This window comes from Sorex fumeus, unplaced genomic scaffold (genome assembly GCF_029834395.1).
Source record: "Sorex fumeus unplaced genomic scaffold, SorFum_2.1 ptg000142l, whole genome shotgun sequence".
Lineage (NCBI taxonomy): Eukaryota > Metazoa > Chordata > Mammalia > Eulipotyphla > Soricidae > Sorex > Sorex fumeus.
This window is the reverse complement of record NW_026606199.1, coordinates 4,012,951-4,034,990: the sequence shown is the minus strand read 5'-3', so window position 1 is coordinate 4,034,990 and position 22,040 is coordinate 4,012,951. Positions and strand designations below refer to the sequence as shown.

General features: G+C 66.0%; 1 protein-coding gene across 1 annotated transcript in view; it reads right to left on the bottom strand.

Moving 5' to 3' along the window:
* LRRC27 (leucine rich repeat containing 27) overlaps positions 1-22,040 on the bottom strand; it is a 40,016-nt gene that overhangs the window by 11,044 nt on the left and 6,932 nt on the right. Inside the window, exons 5-9 of the mRNA XM_056106709.1 lie at positions 21,553-21,913; positions 19,978-20,041; positions 18,386-18,498; positions 17,648-17,786; positions 16,610-16,734 (exon numbers count right to left, since the gene is read on the bottom strand). Of these exons, the coding sequence (XP_055962684.1) occupies positions 16,610-16,734; positions 17,648-17,786; positions 18,386-18,498; positions 19,978-20,041; positions 21,553-21,913 (802 nt within the window). The remainder of the gene's footprint in view (positions 1-16,609; positions 16,735-17,647; positions 17,787-18,385; positions 18,499-19,977; positions 20,042-21,552; positions 21,914-22,040) is intronic.

The window sequence follows — 22,040 nt, the reverse complement described above, 5'->3', positions numbered from 1 at the left end:
CTGAGAGGTGGACGTGGCGAGAGCGAGCCCCTGAGCAGGGTCCCTGGATGGGGTCCCCCACACGCCCACAAACTCCCTGCGCAGTTGGGAAGCCCTGAGGAGCCGGGCCGGTCAGTGGTCCGGCTCCACCTGGGCCCCGCAGCCTCTGGGCAGCCTCCGCCCGCCTGGCGTGAGCGTGGCCCTTTCTGGCTGCTTCTCTCACAGGGTTTGGCTCCGGGGTCAGACCTGAAGGTGGATCTTGGGCCTCTCCTGAGGCACGGGGAGAGGTCAGCCCAGCCAGCAGGCCCTCTAGGGTCCCTCCTCTGGGGCTGCGCATGTCAGCGATGACTGGCCAAGACCCCCCCGGATCAGCTCACAGATTTGGACCCAGTAGGGCTCCTGCAGGTCTGGGCCTGGTCCCTGGAGGGGCCAGTGTGAGGGGCAGAGACGCAGGGGCCCTTGCCGTGGGGCCGAGCTCAGAGGGTCCCACATTCCCCCTGGCCATTCTCCCGCTGGGGCCCGAGTCATGTGCCCTGCGCTGCCGCATGAAGCACTTGCACCCCGACCCCTGCAGCCCCCGACCCCTGCACACCCACTCCCTGCACCCCCAGCACCGTACACCGCCCCATCCATCCCAGACTCTGCAGCCCCAACACTGTTCACACCCCAACCCTGCACACGCCACCCCTATATCCCCACGCTCTGCATACACCACCTCTGCACACCCCACCCCCAGGCACCCTCCAGCCCACACACCCGTACCCTCTGCACATACATAACTGGGTTGGGGGGAGAGGCGCTCAGGGCCTAAGGGGGCAGTGCTGAGGGCAGAGGAGGCGTCCCCCAGCCCGAGGAGGCGCTGGTGCCCCCCCCCCCCCCCGGGTCTCGGCCCTCCAAGGGAAGGCAGCGGGGACAGGGAGGCCGGGAGCAGTGCTGGCTTTGCTGACAATGACCAGGCTGGCCGCTGGGGCTATTCTCGGCACCCCGCAGCACCAGTGACTCAGGAGCGGAGCGGGAGCAGGACAGAAAGTCCCGGAGGACCAGGAAGCCCGGGCGGGCCGGCGGGCCGGGCCCACTCTGAGCAGGGCCCCAGCACGGCCGACTGCGGAGCCCGGGCCGAGCCTCTGCCCGCCGTGTCCTGGCAGCCACGCAGCTCCTCCCCCTGGAGCATGGAAAATCTGATGTCAGAATTCCAGCGTCGTCCCAGCGCCAGGAATGCGGCCGACCTTCACCTCTGGAGCCGCCTCCCCCGCCCGCCCCCGCCCGCCCCGGCCTGTGCTCCGCGGCTCCCCCGCCCCCCAGCCCCCCCACCCCCACCCCGGAGCCCTGCCAAGCTGGCTCTGAGGGCCCGCCCTGGCACACTTGCTCCTGGCGCGGTTTCTGGGGCAAGTCACCAGGGCAGTCTGCGGGAGGCGGGGTGAGCGTGGGACCGCAGGCCTGGCGGGCCCCTCCCGGCAGGCCCTGGGACCGTCCGTCCGCCAGCGTGTGCCAGACACATGCTGGGCACGCATGGGCGAAGGTGGGACGTTGCTGCACGTGTGTGCGTGCACACGTTGACGCCCACACATGCCTGTGCTGGTGCTGGGGTCTGCACACCCCCAGGCCTCTCACCTCCCCCACAGGCAGCCCGGTGGAAGCGGCTCTGTGCGGTCCCTGGAGGGCCAGGGAGCAGGGGGTGGCCAGAGCACAGGGGATGGGGGCTTGGCAGGTGGGGCCAAGACCCCAGACTGAGTGCCCTTGGCGGGAAGGGAAGTCCTCACGGCCTGTGGGCCTGAGGCCAGCAGCACAGGAGGGGCCTGGGGTCTGGCACTGTGTCCCCAGGACATGCCCACGGTCGCCTCTTGTCCTGTGTGTCCCAGGACAGGCTGAACAGGGGCTCCCTGGGCTCTCCCTACAGTGCTCAGTGGGGAAGGGGCCTGAGGGGTGGAGAGGACTGTCCTGAGGAGGAAGGTGGGAGGAGACGGAAGCCTCGTCAGCATGTTCACGGACACCCCGGCACCTCCCTCAGCTCCCAGCCAGGCACCCCAACAGAGGCCCCGCCTGGCAAAGGGGGGTCCCAGGAGCAGGCAGTGCTCGGCGCCCAGGAGGAGCACGGCGGTCCTGTCTGCCCCAAGGCCCCTTTCCTCAGGAGGTCTCTGACCACCGGGGGCTGCGCCCCGCGGTCCCAGGACACAGCACAGGACAGGATGTGGGGCCCTGCGGGTCCTCCCAGCCTGCCCCGCTGGGAGCACAGGAGGGGCTGCAGGTGGGGGCTGGCTCAGGCCCCCCAGGTAGAATATTCTGGCTCTGGGTTGGGGTTTTGGTGCAGGGGGGCTCGGGCCAACTGGCTTTTGCCTATTGGAAGAGAAACCACAGCCTGCACATGGGGCTGTTCTGGCAGGGCCGGTGAGACCCCCTCGACCGGGACTCTGCGCCCCACCCCCTCCCCGGGAGCCAGCTGCGCTCTTGGCCGGTGCTCCCTGCTCCCCCTGGGAGCCCTCCCGCTCCTCCCCACAGAGCCCCTGGCTCTGAACTTGCCGACAGCCACTGGGGTCATCCCACACGCGGGGGTTCAAGTCTCAGCCAGAGCCGGCTCCAGGGTGACTGATGGGGTGAGAGGCAGGCATGGGGGTGCGGAGAGGGGCTGAGGGCCCCAGGCCCGGTCACAGGGCCAGTGTGGGGGACCCTGGGGGACAAGTGGCCACGGAGGGGGCCTGGTGGGAGGTAGCCCCCAGGTTTCCACCCAGGGCCCCGCCCCCACGACCTCGTTCCAGAAGCGCTCAAGGAGCCTCTGTTCTGGCTGAGCACCCGCGGGAGCCTTTTAATAGGACAGAAAACTGAGTCACCCGCTTTCCAGAGCTGAGGGATGGCACGGACAGGGCCCTCTGCTGGGGGAGCGTGTCAGGGGGCCCAGCCTGGGGGAGGATGCTGTGGGGGGTCTCTGTCTGTGAGTGGGGTCCCTGCCTGTGTGTGGGGGTCCCTGCCCATGTGTTGGGGGTCCCTGCCTGTGAGTAGGGTTCCTGCCTGTGTTTGGGGGTCCCTGCCTGTCAGCGGAGTCCCTGCCTGCGAGTGGGGGTCCCTGCTTCAAGGGTCTCCCTGGAGGCCCTGGGATGGGCACCCTAACCCCTATCTTGACAGCAGGAGTCCAGGGGCACCTTCCTGGACCCTGGCCCCAGCGTCCCCGAGGGTCCCTCCAGAGCACCTTTGCTGCTGGCACGTGATCTCCGCCTCCATCCCCACCCATCTTAGGTCTCTCGGCTCCCTCAGGGGGCGTCTCCCCGCGAGGGCGCGTGGTGCATGGGGTGCTGGCACCCTGCAGGCGAGAGTCCCCAGGTGACAGTGTGTGGGGCTATGACTGACAGGGCTCCAGGGGGGCCTTCAGCAGAGCCTGTGGGGGTTCAGCACCTGCGTGTCAGGGACCTTAGTCAGAGGCACTGCACGGGGAGGGGACGTGCCCAGGAGGTCAGAGTACGATCAGGAGCACACGCGTCAGGCAAGCACACCCAGAGTCAGAGATAGAGACCAGAGCCAAAGCCCAGAGATCAGAGGTCAGAGGTCAGATCAGCGATCAGAGATCAGAGCCCAGAGATCAGATCAGAGATGAGAGATGAGAGATTGAGAGATCCGAGATCAGAATCCAGATCAGAGATCGGAGATCAGAGGAAAGAGATCAGAGGTCAGAGCCCAGATCAGAGATCAGAGAAAAGAGATCAGAGATAAGAGACCACAGCCAAAACCCAGAGATCAGAGATCAAATATGAGAGATCAGAGATCGAAGAGATCGGAGAACAGAGATCAGAGAACAGAAATCAGAGATCAAAAATCAGAGATCAAAGATCAGAGCCCAGAGCCCAGAGGTCAGAGGATCCCAGAGATCAGAAAACAGAACCCAGGACAGAGATCAGAGATGAGCCCGGAGCCCATTCTAGCCTGGATCCTTCAGAGGCCTCAATGGAGGGAGTTAGGGAGACCCAAGGAGAAGCATCCTGAGCCCCCCTTTCCCAAGAACCCCAGGGGGCCCCATGACGGGCGTGGTGGTGGCAGCCCACTCGGCCCTGATAGCCCCAGCAGCCACTTGTGCCCTCAGGGCAGTGCCAGGGCAGGACTGTTGCTGCTCCAGACACGTGGTGTGTGTGAGTGCCGGCACAGCACCAGCCCGTCAACCGGCCAGCTCGGCCAGCCCCAGACACACAGTGGCACATCCCGAACGGTGTTGACCCCCTGTCCTGCACCCGCCGGGCTCCATCCCTGACGCCCACCTTCTCCCACAGCCACTCAGGTCCCAGCCTCAACGCAGGAGAAGGAGCACAGGGGGAGGACACTCACCTGGCTCAGCATGTTCCTGGGTTCCGGCCCCAGCCCCACATATGGTCCCCCGGCCCCACCAGCAATTGCTTCTGAGCACAGAGCCCGAAGGGAGCCCTGAGCACAGAGCCAGGAGTCAGCCCCGAGTACAGAGCCAGGAGTGAGCCCCGAGCACAGAGCCAGGAGTCAGCCCCGAGCACAGAGCCAGGAGTCAGCCCCGAGCACAGAGCCAGGAGTGAGCCCCGAGCACAGAGCCAGGAGTCAGTCCCGAGTACAGAGCCAGGAGTGAGCCCCGAGCACAGAGCCAGGAGTGAGCCCCGAGCACAGAGCCAGGAGTCAGCCCCGAGCACAGAGCCAGGAGTGAGCCCCGAGCACAGAGCCAGGAGTGAGCCCCGAGCACAGAGCCAGGAGTCAGTCCCGAGCACAGAGCCAGGAGTGAGCCCCGAGCACAGAGCCAGGAGTGAGCCCCGAGCACAGAGCCAGGAGTCAGTCCCGAGTACAGAGCCAGGAGTGAGCCCCGAGCACAGAGCCAGGAGTGAGCCCCGAGCACAGAGCCAGGAGTGAGCCCCGAGCACAGAGCCAGGAGTGAGCCCCGAGCACAGAGCCAGGAGTGAGCCCCGAGCACAGAGCCAGGAGTGAGCCCCGAGCACAGAGCCAGGAGTCAGTCCCGAGTACAGAGCCAGGAGTGAGCCCCGAGCACAGAGCCAGGAGTGAGCCCCGAGCACAGAGCCAGGAGTCAGCCCCGAGCACAGAGCCAGGAGTCAGTCCCGAGCACAGAGCCAGGAGTGAGCCCTGAGCACAGAGCCAGGAGTCAGCCCTGAGCACAGAGCCAGGAGTGAGCCCCGAGCACAGAGCCAGGAGTGAGCCCCGAGCACAGAGCCAGGAGTGAGCCCCGAGCACAGAGCCAGGAGTGAGCCCCGAGCACAGAGCCAGGAGTGAGCCCCGAGCACAGAGCCAGGAGTGAGCCCCGAGCACAGAGCCAGGAGTCAGTCCCGAGCACAGAGCCAGGAGTGAGCCCCGAGCACAGAGCCAGGAGTGAGCCCCGAGCACAGAGCCAGGAGTGAGCCCCGAGCACAGAGCCAGGAGTGAGCCCCGAGCACAGAGCCAGGAGTCAGCCCCGAGCACAGAGCCAGGAGTGAGCCCCGAGCACAGAGCCAGGAGTGAGCCCCGAGCACAGAGCCAGGAGTCAGTCCCGAGCACAGAGCCAGGAGTGAGCCCCGAGCACAGAGCCAGGAGTGAGCCCCGAGCACAGAGCCAGGAGTCAGCCCCGAGCACAGAGCCAGGAGTGAGCCCCGAGCACAGAGCCAGGAGTCAGTCCCGAGTACAGAGCCAGGAGTGAGCCCCGAGCACAGAGCCAGGAGTCAGCCCTGAGCACAGAGCCAGGAGTGAGCCCCGAGCACAGAGCCAGGAGTCAGCCCTGAGCACAGAGCCAGGAGTCAGTCCCGAGCACAGAGCCAGGAGTGAGCCCCGAGCACAGAGCCAGGAGTCAGTCTCGAGTACAGAGCCAGGAGTAATCCTGAGCACAGCCAGGAGTGATCCCTGAGCACAGAGCCAGGAGTGAGAGCTAGTCAGGAGAGAGCTGTGAGTGCAGAGACAGGAGGGAGCCCTGAGCACCACAGGGTGTGGCCCTGCCCCATGCCCCCCCCACACAGAAACAGGCCACAGGTCTCTGGCCATGACAGAGCCCAAGCAATGTGGAACCTCTCAGTGGTCTGAGGTAGGGAGCAAGTGCAGACCCCCACCCGTGAGCAGATGCCCACAGTGCCCTGAGACTGGGAAGTCACTGTGTACAGGGCAGATGTGCAACCCTGAAGGACATGACTGGAACTTGGCTGAACAGTCAGGGTGAGAGTCAGGGGCCTCCACGGTGCAGCCCCATGGCTGCCGAGGGGCAAGGGGGGGCCCCTCAGTGCCGGTTCCTAGAACAAGGGCACAGACACCAAGGGCGGTGGCCAGCCAGGGGCAGCGGGACAAGCACTGCACCGGAATGAGGAGGCCACAGCAGGGCTGCAGCCCAGGTGGACCACAGAGGGGTGGCCAGGCTCTGACCGCTGGGCCCTGCTCGCGGGGACCAGCCTGTTTCACAGCCTCTCGAGAGGAGGAGCAGAGGGAGGAGCTGGGGGGGGGACAGGGGAGGAGCAGAAAGAGATGCAGATGGAGAGAGTGAGGAAGAGGAGGAGGAGCAGGAGGAGGAGGGGGGACAGGAACGGGGGAGGAGGGAGAGCAGCAAGAGGAGGTGCGGGGGAGGGGGCGCAGCCGGGAGGGGGGGCGGTACAGGGGAGGAAGCAGGGGAAAGCAGCACAGACGTGTGCGTGCACCACGCACACAGAGTGTCTTCACAGACACGGAAGACACGTACGACACATATGCACATGCACGAATACGCAGGTGCCACAAACAAACCTGCATCCACAGGCATGCACTTACCCAAAACACACGTGCGTGCGGAACAAGCCTGCAATTCGCAGGCACACAGGCCCAGAAACACAGCACACAGCACACATGCGTATTACAGACCCGCACACACACACACGCCACAAACACACACGCATGAACACAGGTTCATACTTTCACACACAGCAAGCACATGAAAGATCCACACCGACAAGCATGCAGAGCCTCTGCACACCTCCCTGTACACATGTACACACGCACACGTATGTCCCCTCCGTGTGGACAGACCCACACACAGGCACACCCACCATAGCCACGTGTGCGCGTACCGTATACACATGTACACACACACCCCGGGTCTGACCCGCTGGACCCTGCAAGCTGGAAGGTGGAGACGGTGAGGAGGACCACCCAGGCGCTGGCCTGTGGGGCCATGTTCCAGGGACATCCCGGACTTGGCAGCGAGGGACTTGCAGGAAGGACTGTGCGGGGGGTGGGGGCACCTGGTTCTGTGCAGTGGACAGCAGGAGGTCGAGTGGCTGAGGGGTGGGAGAGGGCGGCAGGGGGAGAAGCGGGAGCAGGCCCAGGGAGAAGCAAGGACCAAGAGCCCCACGGCCCCGCTGCTGGCGCCTGGGAGCTCACCTGGCCGAGCCCCAGGGCACGCGCTCCCACGCTCCATCGGCTATCACCCGCGCACCAGGGGCCTCGGAGCAGCCAGGACACAAATTCACGTGGAAGGGCCTGGCGCCCTGACACACCTCAGCTGGGCCTCACTCACACGGTCCACAGACAAGAGGGACGGGTGCCTGGCCCTGTCTGGTGGCACCCGGGCTGACCCTCAGCAGAGCCAGGGCCGCCCACCCGCCCACCTGCCCGGAGCTCACAGACACGGGCACAGTTTCCTAAACAAAGCAGCAGCTTCTCCTCAAACTCGGGCCCGCACCAGCCAACTACAGCAAGAGCAGCTGCCAGCCAGGCCTGGCACGTGCTGCCCCCACAGGCCTGCCTGTGCGCGGGCCTCAGTGACACCTCCTTCGCACACTGAGACCCACTGGCACCTCCCAGACTGAAGGGCGCCCGACACTGCGGCCTCCAGGAGGCGTCGACCCTGAGACCCTCAGCCCGACCCGCTGGGCACAGGAGGGCTGCCCGTGCCTCCTCCCAGCCCCCAGGCCCCGGGGAGCCTCCACACAGGGGGCAGGGGAGGGAGCCAGGCTGTGCCCTGGGCCCTGCTGAAACAGGCGGGGGGCTCTCCGGCAGGGCCCTCTGAGCTTTGCAGCCTGACTGCGCACTTCCAGAAGCAGAATCTGGGCCATGGCGACAAGCCTGGGTCACCAGGTGCATGTCCTCCAGAGCGGGAGCGTGAACAGACTCGGCAGCGGGTCTGGGTCAGTGGCAAGGCCCACTTTCTCAGAAGCCCAGCCCAGAGGCAGGACCAGTGGCCCTGCCATGACCCTGGCCCCCTTGACCCCTTCTGGGGATGGCCGGTGCCCTGGACAGAGACCGGAGCAGGGCTGGAGGCTACTGGGGTCCAGAGAGACCAGACCTGGCCCATGGCGGGAGCCCTGGCTGGCCACCAGGCCTGCTGTGGTGACCCCTTTCCTCCTCCCACACCCAGGGCCCTCCATCCTGCAGGCTGACCCCATCTGACCCCAACTCAAAGCATCTAGAACCCCGCCCCCCGCCCCAGCCTCCAGTCCCCCAGTCGTCCCTCTACTTCCAGGACTCAGGGGGTGCCAAGATGAAGCATTTGACAGCACCCTGAAGGGCATCCTGCCCTGCCATGGGCTTCTCCCCCTCAGAGAAAGCCACATGCCTTGGGGACCCATCTGCCATCGGCAGACCCCAGGCTGTCCCTCAGGTCCCGTGGGCTGTCCGCTGCGTCCGGGACATGCCATAAGGTTCCCATGAGTGTGGCCCTGGCCGAGGGGAGCTGGAGCCCAGCCAGCTCAGGGCTCTGTGCTGGGGCTGTGTGGCCTGGCCGGGGGGCCTGGCTGGGCACAGACCAACCGGACGCGTCCACAGGGGCAGACTCACACGTGCCTTCCTGCACGCGGCTCCCAGGCGCAGAGGGTGCCTGATGTGGTGGCTATGTTGGGGGGCTCAGAGGGACCCCAACCTGGGACCTCACCCTAGCTTGTCTTTCTGTTCTCAGGGGAGGCAGCCCTGTGGCCCGGAGTCCATCTAAACAGCAAGGCGCGTGGTCAGGAGCCTGGGTGGGGCTGGCCACCTAGGAGTCCCACCCTCTGGGTGCAGGTCTGGGCCCTGGATAGCCCGAGGGTCATGCTCAGGGCTCCCGACAGCTGCCCAGCCTGCAGTGGCCTCACCGCTGCTCCTGGGGGCGTGTGTGTCTCAGCCAGGGGCTCCATCCACCTTCTCTGGAATCCCTGCTCCCGGCACGGGGCCTTGGAACCTCCGAGGCCCCAGAACCTGAGCCTGCGTGGCCCTGTGTGTCTCACCCTCTGCCCCGTCCGGTCCTGAGTCTGCCGTGGGACTAGAACTCAGGGTGCAGCTGCCAGCCTGGGCCAGGCCATGGGGCCCCCCTGCCCGCGGTTGCCCTTTCCAGAGCCCACAGACACCGCCTCCCTCCACCGTGTGCTGGCTGGCAGGGAGGCCGAGGACATCGCCTGCCTGACAGCCAGGAACTCCCCCTCTCTGCACCCCTCTGGCAGCAGGCAGGGCTGTTCCCAGGCGACAGGCAGGAGGGGGGGTGACCCTGTGGCTGATTTAGAAACCCTGATGGCTGCGCTGTCCCCATTTCACACGGCCCCTTCTCCCTGGGGAGGGAGTACTTGCTTCCCTCCCAATAACAGAGCCCTCTGCAACCCCGCCCTGGGGCAGGCTAACTCAGAGGCCCCCTGCCCTGGTGCTGGGGCTCCGACCCAGAGCAAGGGGCAGTGAAGGGCAGGTGAGGGAGCGACGGTGGGGGCAGAGGAGCCAGCCAGCGTCCACTCTGCTCTCACAGCCTGTCACTGGTCCCGAGTGGGGACCAAGGCTGGAGGCGGCCCTGAACCCGAGCCGCTCGGGCAGGCGCCCTCTGGTGGCCTCTGCGCCCCCCACACCCCCTGGCCCCTGCTCAGGCTGACCCAGGGACCTAAAGGTTGTGCTAAGCTCGGGTGCGGAAGGGGGAGGTACCAGCTGAAAGCCAGCTGCAAGCCCCTGAGTCCTGTCTTGTCAGCTTGGTGATGGTGGTGGTGGTGGGGTCTCTGTGCATAAGGGGGCGTGTCTGCCCATAAGGGGATGTGCCTGCACTAGGAGCTTGCTGGGGGGCGTGTCTGCATGTCCTGGGTACGTGTCTGCTGTGTCGGGCCTTTGTCTGCATGTGCTGGGGGTGTCTATGCAGATGGGGGTGGGGGACGTGTGGGGTCTCTAACCTCGCAGGCCACTGCCCACGGGTCTGGGACGGCCTAGACACACACTGCAGAGCAGCTCTGGGGAACAGGGACTCGGTGCCCGCCATGTCCCAGTGTGGCAGCCCCTCCCTGCCGCATGAGGGTCCTGGTGCACCCACGCTGCCTCCTCAGGCTCTGAGGTCCCTCCCCTGCAGCCCAGGCAGGAGCCTGCCAGGAGCCTTTGGCCGGGGTTTGCGCATTTGTGCGGAGCTGAATGTCCGCTCCAAAGTCTTTTTTTTTTTTTTTTGCTTTTTGGGTCACACCCGGCAATGTACAGGGGTCACTCCTGGCTCTGCGCTCAGGAATTACCCCTGGCGGTGCTCAGGGGACCACATGGACCACATGGGATGCTGGGAATCGAACCCGGGTGGGCCGCGTGCAAGGCAAACGCCCTACCCGCTGTGCTGTTGCTCCAGCCCAAAGTCTTATCCGGGGTCAGGTCAGCCCCGGTCCCCGACCCCAGCCTCATTCCCAAAGCGCCTGCGCACTGTACGCACCAAGGCGAGCGGGGGAGGGGGGAAGCGCCAGCAGGTGGCGCTATGGCGCTGCACCTCGGGGCATCCTTTGGCAGCTGGACCCTGAGGGGCAAGTCCCCGCCTGCCCTGTGCGGGCATCCCCGCGCGCGCCGCAGCCAGGACTCCCGGGAGAAGGGCACGGACACGCCGGTGGGGTTCACGCAGGGCACTGTCGCTCGCTGGAACTGTGACCATCTGGAATCCTCCACAACCCCAGGGAGATGCAGGACCCGGGATTCAGAGGGGAACCGAGGCACAGAGGGGTCTGCCAGCTCGGAAGCTGGTGATGCTATGTCTCTCCTTCCCGATTCCTGGAGACGCACGTGCATGTGTGTGTGTGTGTGTGTGTGTGTGTGTGTGTGTGTGAGGGGGGAAGCCTGGGTGCTGGAACACTAGGGGTGGCTCCCAGAGCAGAAGCCCCAAGGCCTGAGCCAACCCCAGACTGGGGCCATTTCTCCCGAAGGCCAGGCCCACGGGGACAGGGAACCGGCAGAGCCAGTGCCCACTGGAGGGGCAGGGAAAGGAGACTGGGAATGGGAGCGGTGACGCGAGGGCGCAGCTGGGAGAGGGGTGAGGCGGCGGCATGGCAGGGAGAGGTGGGGAAGGGAGGGTCTAAGGGACCTTCGCCCTCGCCTGAGCGTAGGCTGCTCTGGCTGCATTTTCTCCAGGACATCTTGGCACGTTGGCACCGTGACGCCCTGCCCCTGCTCCCAGTAGCTGGATCACAAAGGGCAAGTTGCACCAGGCAGGGCTGCCTCCCTCCACCGTGTCCAGAAAGGTGGCCCCAACACCTCTAGGGTACCCGGATTTCTGGGGGCCACGCGGCCCTCGGAGGAGTCTGCAGTGGCCTCCTGCCGCTCACTGGGCACCTGGGTTCCTGGTTCTGATGATCGGGCACCACCTAGTGGTCATATACTGAAATAGCACCGCATTCCCCGCCCTGCCCCCCAGGGCAGGGTGGGGAGAGGGACCAGACAGTCATGGGCACTGCCCTGACCTCGGACACTACCCTGACCTTCAACACAGGCCTGGCCACAGACACAAACCTGGCCCTGGCCACTGCCCTGCCCTCAGTCGCTGCATGTATAGACGCGTTAACAGGTGTGTGTATGGGTGTGCGTCGTGGTGTGCCCGTGCGTGCATGCACGTCTGCACGTGTGCATGCAGGTGTGTGCAGGTCTACGTGCACGTGTGTAGGCGTGTGTGGGAATGCCCACATGTGCACCTATACATACAGGCATGTCTGCTCATGTGCATGCAGGCATGCATGCAGGTGTGTGTGTGTGTGTGTGTGTGTGTATGTGTGTGTGTGTTTCAGGGACAGACCGTCACCATTCAGCCCAGAATCCGAGGTTTCAGGCCGCAAGGAGCCCACACTGTCTCAGCGGAGCAGGCAGCAGCTTACGAACATTCCTGGCCTCCTCAGGCAGTTGCTGGAAGAGCCTCAAGCACAGGAGCTCTGCCACCCACCCGGCTTGGTGTCTCCCCAGGGTCACCTGCTGCCGACTGTGGTGCAGTGCCTCCAGCGAGAACTGGCAGGGAAGCCTCCCAAGCTCAAGTAACTGGACTGAAACAGCAGGATAAGGGACTCCTTGAGCCCAGCCCAAAGCCAGCACCAGGCGTCATCTCTGCCTGTGCCCACGTTCCTTCCTGCTCCCCCCTGTTGAAGGGCCCTGCAGGGTGGCCACGGTGGCCCAACTCTGAGTGGCCACTGCCCAGTGAGTAGGGTCAAGCAGGAGGGAGGGCTGATGGATGGGGGGGCGGAGTGTGCCACACTACAGCTCTGCTAGCGGGTAAGCAGTGGCCTCTGGGAGGGGGTGGGGCCCACGGCTGTGGGCGCTGCCCGTGGGCTCCTTTAAGAAGCACCATGCACGGGGTATGGTGCCGCCAGCAGGTCAATCTGTACCTGTGAGGTGAGTGCTTCAGCAGCCTGATGGTGCCTTCAGACTCCTAGATGCCCCAAAATCGCTGCTGTGGCTTTGGCCAGACCCCAACAACTTGGGGCTAAGTTTACCAAGAAAGCAAACGGCCAAAAGTTAGGTATGTGGGAGACACACCCACAAACCACCTCCGGCTCAGCTATATAATTGGAGGCAAGGCCTCTCTGGTTCCTGATCAGACTGCTTAATGGCCATGATCCCAGAGACTCAGACAAATCTCAGAACCCAGCAGCTTTTGGCAGAAATGCATCCGGTCCCCATACCGGCACCAGACCACCCCAGGGGGGGAAAGGGTGCTGTCCCTCTGCCTGTTCCCCCCTGGCGGCTCAGTGGCCACCATCCTCCAGAGGCCATTGGGCATTCAGGTTTGGGCCTGCAGTGACAAGACTTGTGGGGCCTTAAAGGATGGGGGTGGAGCTGGCCCTTTCCTCCTGATCAAGCTGCTTAACGGCCATGATCCCAGAGACTCAGGAACAAATCTCGGAACCCAGCAGGTTTTGGCAGAAATCTCTCTAGATTTAATTGTTAAAATTTCACAATCCCAAAATCGCACAGCCACAACTGCAGCCGTGCAACATCATATGTTATTCATAATCATCAATAGAAAACAAATTGTCTCCGGGTGCCTTTTCGGCAGATCTGAGTGTTGGGGTAAAATCCCAAATAATAATGGTGGGTCTGGTGTCAAAATATTGAATGTAATCAAAGTAAAGAGAGAGTAATGTGGAAATCGTCTGCCCCACGGGTAGGGGGAGGGTGTGGGATGGGGGTATACTGGAGTTTTGGAGGGTGGAGACGCGGGGTCTCTGGGCCCCGACGGCAGCTCCAAGCGCAAAGGCCCTGCCTGACCCTCGCCGAGCGCTGCCCACCAGGCTGTCCCGCTGTGGTCCGGGTGGAGTTGGGCCCCTATGCCCCCGCTCTCTGCTTTCCGCCCCGGGATACGGCTGTGGAGTCTCAGGGTGCCCCCATCTCCCCTCGGAACACGGGGTCTCCCCCGCGCCTCGTCAGTGCTCACCGAGGCTCAGCTCGCTGTTCCAGCCTCCGCTGGCAACTGTCCACTCCTCCAGGAAGCCCTCCCAGCGGCCCCGTTAGTTTTCACTGCACCTTGGCCCCGCCCCTGACTCCGCCCTCTCTCAACTCTCCTATGAGATGACGGGAAAGTGTAGGACAGCCAATCACAGCTTCCCCGGCCCCGCCCCGCCCCTCTCAGCTGTCCTATGAGGTGATGGGAAAGTGTGAGCCTGCCAATCACAGCGTCCCAAGCCTCGCCCCGCCCTCTCAGCGCTCCTATGATAATGAGAAAGTGTGAGCCCGCCAATCACAGCTTCCCCAGCCCCGCCCCTTTTAGCTCTCCTATGATAATGAAGTGTGCAGCAGCCAATCACAGCTTTCCCAGCCCTGGCCCCGCCCCTCTCAGCCCGCCTTGTCTTGATAGGGGATGCGGGTCCTCCAATCACAGCCTCCCTCAGGGCTGGGTGGGCGGGGACTGCGAGCAGGTGGCGCGCAGAGGCCAGGAGGCGGCTCTGCCCGGGACCCTCTCGAGGCCGCCTGCCGCCCTGCGGGCCCAGATCTCAGCGACTGCCCTTCCAGGGGACCGCATGGAGGACCCTGGGGAAAACAGCTCCTGTTTGGGATCCTTCACCTCCCACCCCGCCGGGAGGCCGGGGCTGCGGGCCAGCCCAGACCCTGGAGAAGCGGGGTCTGTTGGTCGGAGCAGCAAGCCCTGGCCAGCACACGAGGTGGGAGCTCACGCGGGGACCTGCCTGGCCCCTTCCACGCAGGGGTCCTCCGCGTGGAGGCACTGGGCTGTCCAGAGCCGCAGGCCCCTCACCCTCCAGGTCACAGCGGGGCCGGGGCCCTGCACTGCTGCGCCTCCCCCTGCCCCGGGTCTCGCTCGGCCCGGTGGGGGCTGGCAAGGGCACCCTCAGAGTCTGGGGGGCGGGGGCAGGCTGCTCGAGCCTCTCAGGGGACCCCCGCCTGCCTCCTGTCTCAGCCCCCCTGCTGGCCTGGACCTGGCCGAGGTGGGAGAGGGAGCCCCAGAGGTCAGGGGGGAAGTTCCGAGCTGCGGCGGCTTGGGTGGACTCCTTCCTGGTGCTGCTGTCTGCATTGGTCCTCAGAAGTGCTCTAGGGGGCTTCCGAGGGTCAGCCCTGGTGGTCCCCTTGGACCCCTCCCCCTGAAGGTCCGCCTGGCACTCTGCCCGACCTGCCTGGCCACGTGGTGAAGGTCGGTCAGCCCTCCTCCTCCACCCACAGGCTGGGGGCTGGGACTCCGGGAATGCCAGAAAGCTGCCCTCTCCCCCAGCCTGTGCTGGGTGTACTGGGGTCACACGTGGCCCCACACCTGCTCCGGATCCCCTTCCTTGACAGGTGGCCTGGGTGGCCCACCCTGCCCTCCCCAAAGCCCTTGTTGCTAAGGCGGGACTCAGGGGCCTGGCCACAGGGTCTCAGGGTAGAGCTCAAAGGCATAAGGGTTGGGCGCACCCTGGAGCTGCCAACCGCCGCTCGGCAGGTCTCATGACTGGGCAGAGGCCAGCGGGGAGAGAACCGAGCGAGGCCGACCACGAGGCCTGGTGAGGACAGAGATGGCACCAGCACCCGCCCTGGCTCCAGTCACCCCCAGCCACCCCAAGGTCCCCAGCTCTGCTGAGAAAGGGCTGTAGGGCGCAGTGGCAGGGGAGACGTGACTGGAGAGACCGGACCTGCTGTGGGGCCCAGTTGGGGGCAAGGTCCTACTCAGCGGGGAGCCCCCAGTCTGCAAGATGTGCTCACGTGCCCTGCAAGGCTGGCTGGGAGGCTGAGCACGGCCGTGGGGAGATGTAGGATAACATGGAGGGGGGAGAGCCGTGGGGAGGATGACCGTGGGGAGGTGTCGCAGGAGGCGGCAACCACAGCCGTGCTGACAGGCCGAGTTCCTCATCCCATGAGGTCACAGCTCACAGCACCCGTGGCTGTTTCTGCAGGGCACGGGCTGAGTGGCTGATGGCCAGTCTCTCAGGGACGCCCGAGGAGGAGGAAATGCTGAAAGTAGGTGCCATGAAGGTCCCCACGTAGCATAGCACTGGCCCCTGCTGTCCCCATCACCCCAGTCGCCGCCATATTCACCATCATCCCTACCATCCCATCTTCCTTGGCACCAGCACCAAAACCACCGTCACTGTTCTCCCCTCGTGCTGGGCCTGGCAGGAGCGACAGTCTGGGTGCAGGGCTGACGGGACAGGGGCCTCTGAGGGCAGTGCCCAGGACGCGGGTTGGAAAGGCTCAGCCTGATGCCCACGGTTGGGCCACACGCGGGGGAGCGGCAAGGACAGTGCCGGGTGGGAGGAGACAGACAGAGGATCAAGGGGGAGCCGCCACTGCAGCGGGGGTGGGGCCTGGGAACAGATCAGTGTGGACGGCCGGGGGGCACAGCTCATGGAATCTCCACACAGCCCAGTGAGGGTCATACACACACGCACACACACAGCCCAGTGAGGGTCTCAGCTGGGGAGCTGCAGACAGCGTGTCTGTGGGTGTCGGTGTAATGAGTGTTGGGTACGGGGGTTTCAGATTGCTGCTGTTGTCAGGGTTTGGGGCATGAGGGGTGTTGGGGTGTTAGGTGTGGTGGTACTGGGTGTGTGGTGCTCGCATGTCTCAGAGGGTGGGACGGCCAGGGTGGCTGCAGGTCCCTCCTTCGGGTGACGGTGACATCTGGTGTCCAGGAGGAGGGAGCTCTCCTTGGGGCGCAGCCAAAGACGCGTTGTGAGTTTTCCAGGCAGGAACTGGGGCTGCCCTCATTAAGCGAGTCGGTGCTGCCGGGCCTTCGCGTGTGAGACCGAGCACAGACGGGCACAGGGGGGCCCATGCGGGCAGAGGCAGGACAGGTGGGCACGGCTGCGGTAGGTGGACAGGCGGGCACCCCTCCTCTGGGCTCTACAGATGGCACGACCCCGGGCACAGAACCGGCGGCTGTGGTCCCCTTTAATCGGCGGAGCCCCGAGGTCCCAAGCGAGCCGCGGGGGGCTGGGGTCCAGGCAGTGCCCGCGAGGTCCGTGGGGTCCGCGGACAGCCGGGTATGGTGGGGAGCTGGGAGCACTCTGGGCCGTGGAGCCGCCTCCCGTTCTCCTACTTTGTGTTAAAAAATATATTCTGTGGGTGCCGCGAGAAGCTGGCGGTGAGCGTCGGGAAGGGCCGGCTCCTGGGCAAGGGCGCCCCCACCTTGAGCTTCAGGGCGTCCTCTTGGGGCACCCCACCCTGGGGAGGAAGCGCAAGGCTGTGAACGGGCGGGGCTCAGCCCCTCCCCCCGCGGGCAGCGCCAGCCCTGCCCCCGTGGCTCCCACAGACAGACCGGGATGCACCGCAGGGCCCACTGCCCCTCGGGAGGCCCTGGCGCCTGCAGACCCCCCTTCCCCCCCCCCCAGCAGAGCCCCCCATCCCCAGGGGATCCGTCCTCCACCCCACATGCCATGCTCCACTCTGCCAGCAGGGGGCATGTGGGCCCCGCGCTTGACTCCCAAACGGGCCTCAGCTCCAGGCAAACTCTGAAGTGCCCCTCAGTGGTCCTCGGACCGCCCAGCAACGCCCACACCAGGCACCCCACTGGGCCAGGGGGGCCGGGCTGTGGCTCATGTGTGTCCGTGCCGTGTCTCGGGAGCGTGCTCTGCCCGCAGTGTGTGTGGAGGTGGCGGTGAGACTCTGCTTGCCCGAGCTGTGGCCTCATGACACGGTTCCGAGGGCTGTCTGTGGCTCCCCCTGCGGCTGCAGGCCTCGCCCCTTCCCTGGGGACACGCTTTGTCCCAGCTCTCCCCTGGGGTGGCAGGACCGTCCCTGGCCCAGGGCTCTCCTGGGAATGAGTGTCTGTGCCCCAGCTAGACACGCACCCGGATCTGAGGCTATGGCAGAAGCACAGACAGCTCTGGGCGTGGGTTTGAGAGGAGGCACCCAGGGCATGGCTGGACTCGCCCTGAAGTGCTCCCCTCTTGCACTAGGCTGCCGCTGCAGCCAGTGGAAGGCAAGAGGGTGCTGGGAGGCCCATGGGGGCCCGCGGGCGGTTGATGTCCAGCCCATGTGGCCTCAACGGCCTCCAGGTCTTGAGGGGGGTGCAGCTATTGGGGGACTGGGCACTCGGCTGCCCGCTGACGCCTGCGACCCCCGCCCCCAGTCCCGCATCGCTCATGATCCCCCAGTCCTGGGCTGCCTGGCGCACCTGCGCTAGCGTCTCAGTACCCCGGAAGCACTGTCTCCTCTCCTGCTTCCACGGCCAGCGCTGCTGTGACCTTTCCCCACTGGGCACCTCTTGGAGTGAGCTACGGACAGGAGAACCCACCTGAGCCCAGGGCTAGGGCAGGTGAGTCCCACCTGAGCCGGGGCCTAGGGCAGGTGAGCACCACCTGAACCCAGGTACTAGGTTCAGGTGAGCCCCACCTGAGTCAGGGTGCTAGAAGGGCATGTGAGCCCCACCTGAGCCCGGGGCCTAGGGCAGGTGAGTCCCACCTGAGTCAGGTGCTAGGAGGACAGGTTAGTCCCACCTGAGCCCGGAGTCTAGGGCAGGTGAGTCCCACCTGAATCCGAGTATTAGGTTCAGGTGAGTCCCACCTGAGTCAGGGTGCTAGGAGGGCAGGTGAGCCCCACCTGAGTCCGGGTGCTGTGGGCAGGTGCCAGGCATCACCCACCTGAGTCTGGGGTGCCATGACAGGTGAGCCCCCCTGAGCACAGCTCCGCTGGAACTTCCCGCAGAAGCCCCTGGTGTTCTAAGGGTCCAAGGCCACCCAGATCCTGCAGTCCCTAAGCACCCATCTCTACCTGCAGACTCTACGGAACCCTCCGGAGCAGAGGCTGCCCCTGCGGGTCACATGACAGTCAGGGGTCAGGGCCTGTGCGCCCCTGCCCGGCCTCGGACACTGACCTGGTTCCCACGCACGTGCGCAGTGCCTGGCCCATGCTGGCCCTCCAGGGACTGCAGCTCAGGGTGTTCTTGGGACCCAGGACGCCCCTGACAGGGGGGACCTTGGCTGGCACCTGCGGGCAGCAGATCTCAGGTAAGCAGAGCCTGGTGCCCTGTGCACAGACTCCACACTCCAGACCGGGCGGGAGGCAGAACATCCGGGCAGCGGCGTGTTCATACTCTGTCAGGTGCCGCTGTGTGTGTGGCCACGCGGCAAGGAAGGACCCCATGGGACCCACGGGACACAACCCTGCTCCAGCTGAGTGACCCGGGAGTCTGCTAAATATGTCCGGGAGGACTGAGACTCGGAAAAGGCAGGGGACACGGGACCCAAGACCTGGCAGACCCCACCCTCCACACGGCCCCCAGGGGACCCGGCCCAGCCCCCGGGGGACCTGGCCCAGCCCATCCGGCCCACAGAGACTCCAGCATTGCCCACCGTAGGCCAGCGTGGCCTAGCGGCCCCTGGCACAGCCACCCGGTGCCGTGTCGGTCCAGGCCGGGGGAGGACGGGGCTGTGTGGGGGCTGCCCAGGGTCACGCGGTGCATCCAGCAGTACGAGCTCCCGGCAGCACCCACGTCTCCCCCGGACCCCGCACCCTTCCCCCACACTCTGCGCGCCCCCCCCCCGCCTCTCCTGTGCCCCACGTGCCTCATTTCCTCCCTCCCCGTACCCCACTTCCCTCTCTCCAGCCTCACGGCCTCCAGTACCGTGTCCCTCCCAGCCCTGGAGAGAGTCTGGGGTCTGCAGGGAGGAGTCTGTCTTGGGTCAGGGAGGAGCTGAGGTGGGGAGGAGTCTGGGTAGAGGACTTGGGTAGGGAGGAGTCAGTGGGGAGGACTTTAGGTAGGGAAGAGGATTCTGGGTGGGAGGGGTGAGGTGGGGCGGGGAGAAGTCTGGGGTAGGAACCGGCGTATCAGCGTGTAGAGCCGAGAGGACGCGCCCAGAAGCGCCCAGGCCCAGGAGCTGTCCCGGCCCCCGCAGTGGCCCTGTTGAGTGTCCCTGTCACCTGGGACAACCCCCCTCCCCCGTGCCGACTTCCCAAGCCCAGAAGCTGACACAGCTGTGGGAGGCAGCAGGGACCCCCGGAAACAGCCAAGAATTGGGTCCGGCCCCTTATTAGTTGCTCCCACGGTTCACAGGGACCAGGGGCCACTGGGCGCCACAGCTCACAGAGCCCAAGGCCTGGCGCCCCCTGCAGAGAAGCCCCCTGCCCTGGCCGCGCCCCGGACCCAGCCCCACGAGGGACCCCGGCAGCAGGACAGAATGGGACACCTGTGTGACACTTGGTGGCCAGAGGAGCCAACGCGGCAGCCAGGACCGGCTGGGCTGGTCCCCTGGGCCCTGGGAGCAGCACCCTGGGCTCTAAGTTCCAGGGTGAGTCGAGGTCACGGGGAGCTGGGGCAGAGCCCAGCACCAAGCACTGCGGGCGGAGGGAGGCAGCCCACCCCCAGCCCAGGGGGGAGTCCAGGCCCAGGGCAGGCGGAAGACCGGCTCTGCGGGGCCCTGTCCCTCAGGACTGTGCCGGCCTGCAGGGGCACCCGGCACCCCTTACCAGGCCTTGGTGCAGGGGCAGGAGGGTTGGGGACTCCGCTTCCCTCTTCACTGCCTGCTTCTCCCTGGGGAACAGGCACCGGGTCATGCTGACGCCGCAGCTTCTGCCCACGGGCTGGGCACCCACGCCCTAGCCAGCCCTGAAGCCCTCTGCCCTGGCCCATCGCCAGCACGGCCCAGGAGTCCTCCAGGAGTGCTGGGCAGGGCTGTGGCCACAGTCGCCACAGCACACCGGCTCCCCGGCCTGGGCGCCCCGCGGCTGACTTCACTGTGGGGAGCACCGCTGCCGCCCGCGTGGCTGCTCCTGGCCACACCCTGCACACGTCCCCTGCGGGCCGCCCCAGTGCTCACCGTCCGAGGGCAGAGGCGCCCAGCAGCTCACTCGTCTTCCTCGTGCCCGGGCAGCAGCTGGGTCACTCCCATGACCCAGAACCTCACTGAGGACACTTTGGGGGACTTTGGGGGTGTACTGTCGTCGGGCCCTCTGCCCCTCAGCCTGCTGTGCTGACGTGTCCCCCAGGCTCTGAGGACTCACAGATCTGACAAAGGCCTGTCCGGGGGGCTCAGAGTCTGTCCTGGGGGGCTCAGGATCTGTCCCGGGGGGCTCAGAGTCTGTCCCAGGGGGCTCAGGGTCTGTCCTGGGGGGCTCAGGGTCTGTCCCAGGGGGCTCAGGGTCTGTCCCGGGGGGCTCAGGGTCTGTCCCAGGGGGCTCAGGGTCTGTCCTGGGGGGCTCAGGGTCTGTCCTGGGGGGCTCAGGGTCTGTCCCGGGGGGCTCAGAGTCTGTCCCAGGGGGCTCAAGGTCTGTCCTGGGGGGCTCAGGGTCTGTCCCAGGGGGCTCAGTGCTGAGCAGTCCCCAAGAGAGACATGGGAATAGGGCTGGGAGGTGCAGGGAGACCCCCCCACCACTCTGCCCTGCCATGGTGCTGGGGCCCCCATCACCAACCCTTACCAGGAGGGGGCACGTCTGGGGACACGGGGCTGGGGCCCTGGCCAGGGAGCCACCCAGGGCCCAGGGCTGACCAGGAAGGGGCAATCCACGAGCCGGGGGGCTGGGCCGCACCCCAGGACCCACCCCCTGTTCCCTCATCACTGTTAGGCCACACACCGGCTGGGAAGGGTTCTGAGGGAACTTCAGGGCCGCGGTGGGATGGACAAGGCCGTGGCCTGTGCACACCCCCAGGGCTGCCCATTGTGGGGGTGCGGGTGGGGGCAGGGTCCCTAGACAGCCACCTTGGGGATTGCCCACCTGCAGCTGGGGCCCCGTGTGCCCCCGAGCTCAGCCCCCACATTCTGGCCTGCTAGGACACGGCTGTGCCCGGTAAGGCCAGGACACCAGCAGCCCTGCCCGTGAACACACCTCCCTCCGCCGTGGCCCCTACCAATGTGCCCCGCTCCACCCTCGGTCCACCGGCCCACCCTCTAGCACTCACGCCAGACCCCCCAACTCGGCGGCTGCCTCCTCCATGTGAGCCGTGCACACGTGTGCACACGCACACTCCCAGCCTGAAGGCAGCAGTGCAGGGGACATCCCGAGCCCCCGTGGCACTGGGTGCGCCGTCTCCCCCCACCCCCTTACCTGAGAAGGGGCGCGGGGTCCGGGCTCGGCTCCCTGGAGCTCAGGGCTGCCTGGAGGTTGGGCGGCAGCTCCGTGGCCAGGAGCCGCCGGTGCGGTGCCCCCGCCTGCTGGTTCTGCACGATCTCCTGCCTCACCTTCCAGAAGCGCCTGATCTCCGCCGTCATCAGCCACCGGTCCGGGCGGTCGGCGGAGGCCTGGAGCCCGCGCTGGTCCTGCTTGTCTCCGGGCGGGAGGAGGTCGCCCTTCTCTCGGGGCGCGGGGGGCTGCAGCCCTTTGTCCCCCCGACTCTGCTGACGCTCCCCGGATCGGTTCGGGCTCAGCAGGGGGTCCTCCAGCGCCCAGAGCCGGGCGCTTTGATTCACTGTGGAAAGCAGACCCACTCAAGACTTGCAGTAGCCACGCCCAGAGCAAGGGGCCTGAATGCCCTCTGCAGAGCTCACGTCTGGGGGGGGGGGGGTGTGGACATGTGGCGTGAGAATGTGCGTAGG